Here is a 6,445-nt window from a genome sequence, read left to right as displayed (position 1 = left end):
ATAATAAAGTTATAGTTAATATAATATATATTTATTACCTTTAAAATTTAAAGGATTAATTAATATTAATAGGAATAACTACTCTATCCTAAAGGAGTTTTTAATAATTATAATTAATTATAACTAATTAATAAAGGTTACTTATATATAGATTAAATCTAGACTATATTAATTATATAGCTTTTTATCATCTTTTTAGGGCTTATTTATATATAAGATCCTTATAACTATCTATATTAGATATAGAATCATATATTATATAGATACTTTATATCTAGGCGCACCTAGATATATAAATATATTAAGATATAGATATCTATCTAGATATAGACATCTATCTAGATATAGACATCTATCTAGATATAGACATCTATCTAGATATAGATGTCTATCTAGATATGGACGTCCATCTAGACACAGACGTTTATCTAGATATCAATATTAATATAGATATTCATCTAGATATAGATATCTATCTAGATATAGATATCCATCTAGACATGGACATCTATCTAGATATAGATATTAATATAGATATTTATCTAGATATAGATATTTATCTAGATATAGACTATAACTATTAGGCCACTGCCCTATACTAGATAAAAAACTAGACTTTCTTATAGATTATAACCTAATATAAGATATCTCCTATAGTAAAGCTACTAATATTAATCTAATTAGAGACTTATATTATAGTAATAATAAGGTTATCTAGATGCCTTAGGCAGGTTATAGTAAATAAGGTTATTATTTCTATTTTAATTTAATATAGAAAAGAGGAGAGAGATATTCTTATAATATATCTCTCTCTCTTCTCTCTTATTTCCTCTCTTTATTTAAATATTCTAGTATTAAAGTTATTAATTAATTATTTATTTACTTAGGGCTATTATATAATATTTAAACTAATAAATCTTAATTTCTATATAATTAATAGTAGTTAAATAATACTCTAATTATTTAATAATTCTATTATAATATTTAACTATTAAATTATATTAATAATAAAAAATATAATAAGACTAAATAATAACCTTTAAGTATTATCTAGATATTATAAGACTCTTAATAGAAGATAATAATAATAAGATACTAATTAAAAGTATAAAAAGAGGTAGACCTATAAAAAGAGAGAGATTAATAAATAAGTAATCTTTTATAAATAATATCTAAATAGAGTAGCTATCTTATTATTTTTAAAATATTATAAAATAAACTCTTTTTAGAAATAGAAGAGGCTAAGTAAAGTAAAGTTATAAATAATAGGCTATAGTATAAGATAAAGTATTAAAAGAGCTATAGTGCCCTTTTAGGTATAGAAGTATTAAATATAGATTTATAAAAGAATTAAAGGCTAAATAAAAGAGTAATATTATAGTAATAATAAGATTATCTAAATATTTTAAATAGATATTAATAATTAGGGCTGCTATTCCTATTTTAACTTAATATAGGAAAAAGAAGAGGAATATTAAATATATTTTATAATATATCTCTCTCTCCTCTCCTCTTTCCCCTCTTTATTTAAATATTTTAGTATTAAAGCCACTAATTAATTATTTATTAGCTTAGGGCTGTTATAGATATAAATATTTATATAGATAAATAATATATATCTAGATATAGAAGTCTATCTAGATATAGATATCTATTTAGATATTAATCTAGATATAGATATCTAGACATAGACATCTATCTAGACATCTATCTAGGTATCTATATCTATCTTAATATAGACATCCATCTAGATATAGACATCTATTTAGATATAGATATTTAGATAAAGATATTTATCTAGATATAGATATTTATCTAGATATAGATATCCCTCTAAATATAGATATTTAATAATAGAGGCTAAAGGTAGAGGAAAAACTAATAAGAGAATTATAAAAACTAAAAATAATAAAATTATCTTACCCTAAACTCTATAATAGTATATAACTATATATATATATAAATAGTAGAGATTTTCACCTATAACTATACTACCTTAATATTCCTTATTTAATCTATAGTAAGAATAGATAACTATATAAAGAATAAGCTTTTTTTAGAAGCTTAACTAAGGTCTATAGCCCCTCTAGTTATTAAGATATTAAAGATATTATAGAAACCTTAATTAGGTTTAGTATAAGAGTTCTATATTAACTAGATTAAGGTTTTTATAATATCTTTAACCCCTTATAACTCCACCACCTTTAGGCCTATAAAAAAAAGGACTATATTTTTGAAATCCTCTTAAAAAACGAATTATCATATTTTAAAATAAAGAAAAAATATGAAGGTTTAGGAAGTATCTAAAATATGAGATTTGCCCTATAGATATTATAATAATAATTTCTTTCTAGGTCACTAGTAGGCCCATATTTCTTTAGTTATTAATTTATATATATCAATAGTGGTGATAAAGATTATAAGTGTAAAATGAGTTCTGGCGCCAAGTCACCTATAGTCCGCTGTATTAGCGCCATCCTGCTTGCCTTTTCTCTCTCGCCTGCGCGCATCCTAGATACCACCACTATCATCTATCCACACATCTCTTCCGCTTTCTCCAGGCCATCCGTTGCCTAACATAATATAAGGCAGTCACTAAAATAGGTAATAGGCCTAAAGGAAAGGCAGCATTTGCGTCTATTAATATGATTATTTTTACTACCATAAATAAGGCTTCTGCGCCATATATTTTTTAAGAGATGATAAGTACTATAAGATTAATCTATAGGACTTTGTCTCCTTAATTTCTAGGCGTACAAACCCGCATTTCTATTGGTATGGCCATACTTTTGTGTGTAGTTCCCGTTGGCGCTCATTCTCAGCTAAATCAATAAACTCGCGTTGAAAAAGATTATTCAACTCCACGGCACGCTCATAATACTCTCGGCGTACCATACCGCCCAATGGAATAAGCCCTGTGTCTTGCAGCTCGTGGAGAACTGCTGAAATCCCCTCAACAAGGCTCATCTCATCCTGGTGTCGTATCAGCTCTTCTTTGCTGAAATGAACTGGGCATGATGTTTCACTATATCCCATGTCACTCCAACGGGCGACAACTGTGATCAATGCATTGCGTAGCGAGAATAAGTCCTCTCGGTGCCAGCATCCAGGGACTAAAGAGAATGGATTTGTCTTGACCGTGAGTAGGGGATCTGTAAGAACTTCCCACCGGAGAGGATCCGTTTCCTTGACCACATTGTAGTAATGATCCAAAAGCTTCTTCTCATGCCTGCTTTGGCTTGAATGTGGTGTAACAGATAGTTCAAGCATCTGTGGACAAGACCGTTGCAGAGATATCGGACAAACAGAAGTCTGTTGCCAGTCTATTATGGAAGTGATCCGGTTAGTCCCTGGGTCGACGAATACGTTGTCAAGGTGCAGGTCTGGATGAAAAATCCTGTTGGGCTGCTTGATATTTGACGAAGCGGCCAAATATGGACTCAGGGCCAAGAAGGCCTTGATAAGGGTGATATAATCGTTCGGTGTCTCTGGAGTCTCCATAGATCGATAGAAATTGATCCTTGGCCTCGCATAAGAGGTAGCCCATTCAATTTCGTTCTTTCCAAGGGCCGCAGCGTAATCAGCGACGCTCCCCCCTAAGCTCGCATTAGATGACGGGAGAATATTTCATCTTGGGAACATACATGGGCCTCTGTCCAAATCCATTGCTGCTTTCTCACGTTCCCAGAAATTTGGATGAGCCGAAGGTCCGATTACGAACGCTGGCAGTTGGTCGTTTTGACCCGTCGCCTTTCGTGAGCAAAGGGGCTCATAATCTAAGGATCTTGATTTAAGATCGGTCTCGTAGTATATGCAACCGTGTTTCGGGAAAGATATCGACGCAATTTTCTTTTCCATTTCCACGACCTGGTTCACGACATCCAATCGCGCAGCCAAAGTGAGGTTGGCCCAGACATTCCCAAGAGGCTGGCCGGTAGCCTTTTCTTCGAGAATATATTCAGCGCCTACGGGATTACATGCCTCGGCCGACCAATCATAGATGCGAGGAATAGGTATGCCCAATCTGTCGCGTAACTGACTTGGATTAGCCCCGGCTTAGAAACCAAGGTGAAAATGGTTCCACGTACAAATTGGCGTGTCGCAACTTCTGATGCAACTGTGTAGAAAGCTGGTCCAGCGTTTGGGTTGGGCAATCGAGCGACGACCTCCAGACCATTGCTCATGGTCAGGAGAAATGCTTTATTAAATTGCCCTTCCACACATTTAAGTAGCTTCACACCTGTCTTGACATTTAGCGAGACACTTTGCATTAAATAACAACATACAGCTTATTTCATCATTGCGCGCAGTTTTGACAGAGGTATCCAGAAGGGCTTGCAAATTGAATTTGCGGTAGCGCATCGCGAGCTTCTCAGACTCTCCACCCCTGAAAAGTCAGAAAGCTCCAAACAACCCTGGGACTGACATACAGCCACCGGTAGCGTTGATACTGGTACAAGTCGTCCACATCGATGGGCACCTCTACCAGCATAATCAGTTGTCGACCTAATGAACGGGAATTCAGGGATCACCTGATCCATCCTCGAGTGCTCTCCAAAGAGATGTTGGCGTTGATTGCATCTTGAAAGTCCGTAATGGATACCTGGAGATAGCCTTGAAATTCCGATAAGCACCGGGAATGCGATTTTGACAGAAGGGACTCATTGTTGCATAGTGTCGAAAGGTCGTCGTTCCCAAGGGGGTTTGAATGGTTCTTAAAGTTACTCGGGAAATGGTATTTCCGAGTCCGTAGAACTGCAACGGGGGAAGGCGGCGGAGCATTTTGGTAGGCGTTCTGGTGCTATGCAAAATGGTACCGTTCTGTCACAGGAATATATGACCATATAGGGCCCTAATTAATGTCTGGACATTTTTAGTGGCTCAGCGGTCTAGTGGCCCCCTGGATTCTGTCAAACGTTCAAAGTCCCAGCCCAAATTTCGTCAGATTCGGGCATTGGAGTCTAAAAACGGGAGAAGGAAAATAGCTGCATGGTCAGCTATATGGTCAGCTATAGGTTAGGAATTAATCTTGGCCGAAACTAATCAAGACTATATTGAAAATCCGATATAAAGACATGCCTCGATGCCCCGGGGACAGTTGGGACCGCTTAGAGCTGGCGGCTCAGTACAATTATATAACAAAAAGACCAATAAAGATAATCTACAAGAATTCCATATGCTAAAGTTTAATAGATGTATATAAGCAGTGTGCAGAATATAAATAAGAAAATAGGTGTATATATATATAAAGCTTACTAACTCTAAGGTGGTCTTTTATTAATAGTTAAGTATATAGACTACTAATTACTAAAATTAATAAAGATAGATTAGTTAAGAATTTAAATAATAAGTAACTAATTAAAAAAACACCTGAATTATATAGCAAAGCAACCTAGATCTGGGCGTTATATATATATAGTAGTATACCACAGCTAGCTTATTCTTGGCCTCACTGCTCAAAGATACGCTTCGCTTGGAATCATATTTATACTAAACATCATTTTAAGCCAACCATTACCTTTATGGGCGCCTTTATTTTCATTTTAGTCAGCATATTCAGTTACAGTGAGCTTGGAAAGGCGCGCTGTCCTACCACTACTTTGTGTTTTCAACGGCTGTCGCAAGTTCCTCGACATTGAAATTGTCTCCCAACCCAAAGCGTATTTTCTGGCCAATTACCTGGTGAGTACCACTGTGGCCTCCAGTTTTGCCCTTGATGAATTCTTTAACAGTATTGTCGGTTGCCTGACTGTTTGCTTGAATTATGCCAGTAGCCATTGTCGTATCTTGGGTGTTTCGGTGGACGTCGAACCGGAGATCTTTGGTTTTGACAGCAGTTTTGCTAGTTGCATTGTCGGCAAACTGAAGAGTTTTGAGGGAGTCTGCGTTCTCGCGTATCTTTTTTGCTAGTCCTTGAAATGCGGACTTGGAGATTTTGCTCGTCATGACGCTGTTGGTAGCTAGATTTCGCTTGCGACAATAGTTTTGACAAAATCTTAGGGGACCACTAGACCGCTGAGCCACTAAAAATGTCCAGACATTATTAGAGCTTTTATATGGTCATATATTCTGTGACAATAGTTGAGGACCGCGGTGATCCATTATTGCCGGAGACAGGTGCCGGACTTTATAGGAAGTCCCGGAAAAGAAAGAAATGGAGAGATATGGAGTCTGAGATGCTTGTAATTCCGTAAGCGCTGCTGGCGACACCATTCAAAAACCATAAATTACGCCGCATGACTTATACTCGAAGCTTCAGCCTATCACCACGTAAGTTCAAACCAGCAAAGGTCAAAGCAATGCGCTCTTTTAATTTAGTCGAAACTTGTCCGCGCGGATAAGATTCGACCAAATCGGAATAATAGGCTATTTTTGCAGATGGCTACGAAGACCTGATTTTAAGCCCTGGTGTTGCAGTAATCTTCATTAACAATGACTATATAAA

The 6,445-nt window shown here is 35.5% G+C and overlaps 2 protein-coding genes across 2 annotated transcripts; both read right to left on the bottom strand.

Moving 5' to 3' along the window:
• Window positions 1–2,733: 2,733 nt before the first annotated feature.
• Window positions 2,734–4,382, bottom strand: ASPZODRAFT_137588 (hypothetical protein). The gene is made up of 3 exons (XM_022724365.1): window positions 4,089–4,382; window positions 3,645–4,035; window positions 2,734–3,596 (listed from the first exon to the last, which is right to left on the bottom strand). The coding sequence occupies exons 1-3, from the start codon at window positions 4,269–4,271 to the stop codon at window positions 2,770–2,772; spliced, it is 1,401 nt and encodes a 466-aa protein (XP_022576505.1). The 5' UTR covers window positions 4,272–4,382; the 3' UTR covers window positions 2,734–2,769.
• Window positions 4,383–5,510: 1,128 nt separating this feature from the next.
• Window positions 5,511–6,084, bottom strand: ASPZODRAFT_170448 (hypothetical protein). Its single transcript, XM_022726949.1, has 2 exons — window positions 5,594–6,084; window positions 5,511–5,530 (listed from the first exon to the last, which is right to left on the bottom strand). The coding sequence occupies exon 1, from the start codon at window positions 5,944–5,946 to the stop codon at window positions 5,596–5,598; it is 351 nt and encodes a 116-aa protein (XP_022576504.1). The 5' UTR covers window positions 5,947–6,084; the 3' UTR covers window positions 5,511–5,530; window positions 5,594–5,595.
• Window positions 6,085–6,445: the final 361 nt, after the last annotated feature.

This window comes from Penicilliopsis zonata (assembly GCF_001890105.1).
Source record: "Penicilliopsis zonata CBS 506.65 unplaced genomic scaffold ASPZOscaffold_78, whole genome shotgun sequence".
Lineage (NCBI taxonomy): Eukaryota > Fungi > Ascomycota > Eurotiomycetes > Eurotiales > Aspergillaceae > Penicilliopsis > Penicilliopsis zonata.
This window is presented reverse-complemented; position numbering and strand designations above follow the sequence as displayed.

Coding starts and splice junctions, on each gene's coding strand:
- ASPZODRAFT_137588 (XM_022724365.1), bottom strand. CDS start 4,271: ATGCAAAGTGTCTCGCTAAATGTCAAGACAGGTGTGAAGCTACTTAAA. Junction 4,036..4,088: donor AAGTTGCGACACGCCAATTT/GTACGTGGAACC, acceptor AATCCAAGTCAG/TTACGCGACAGATTGGGCAT. Junction 3,597..3,644: donor GGATTTGGACAGAGGCCCAT/GTATGTTCCCAA, acceptor ATGCGAGCTTAG/GGGGGAGCGTCGCTGATTAC.
- ASPZODRAFT_170448 (XM_022726949.1), bottom strand. CDS start 5,946: ATGACGAGCAAAATCTCCAAGTCCGCATTTCAAGGACTAGCAAAAAAG.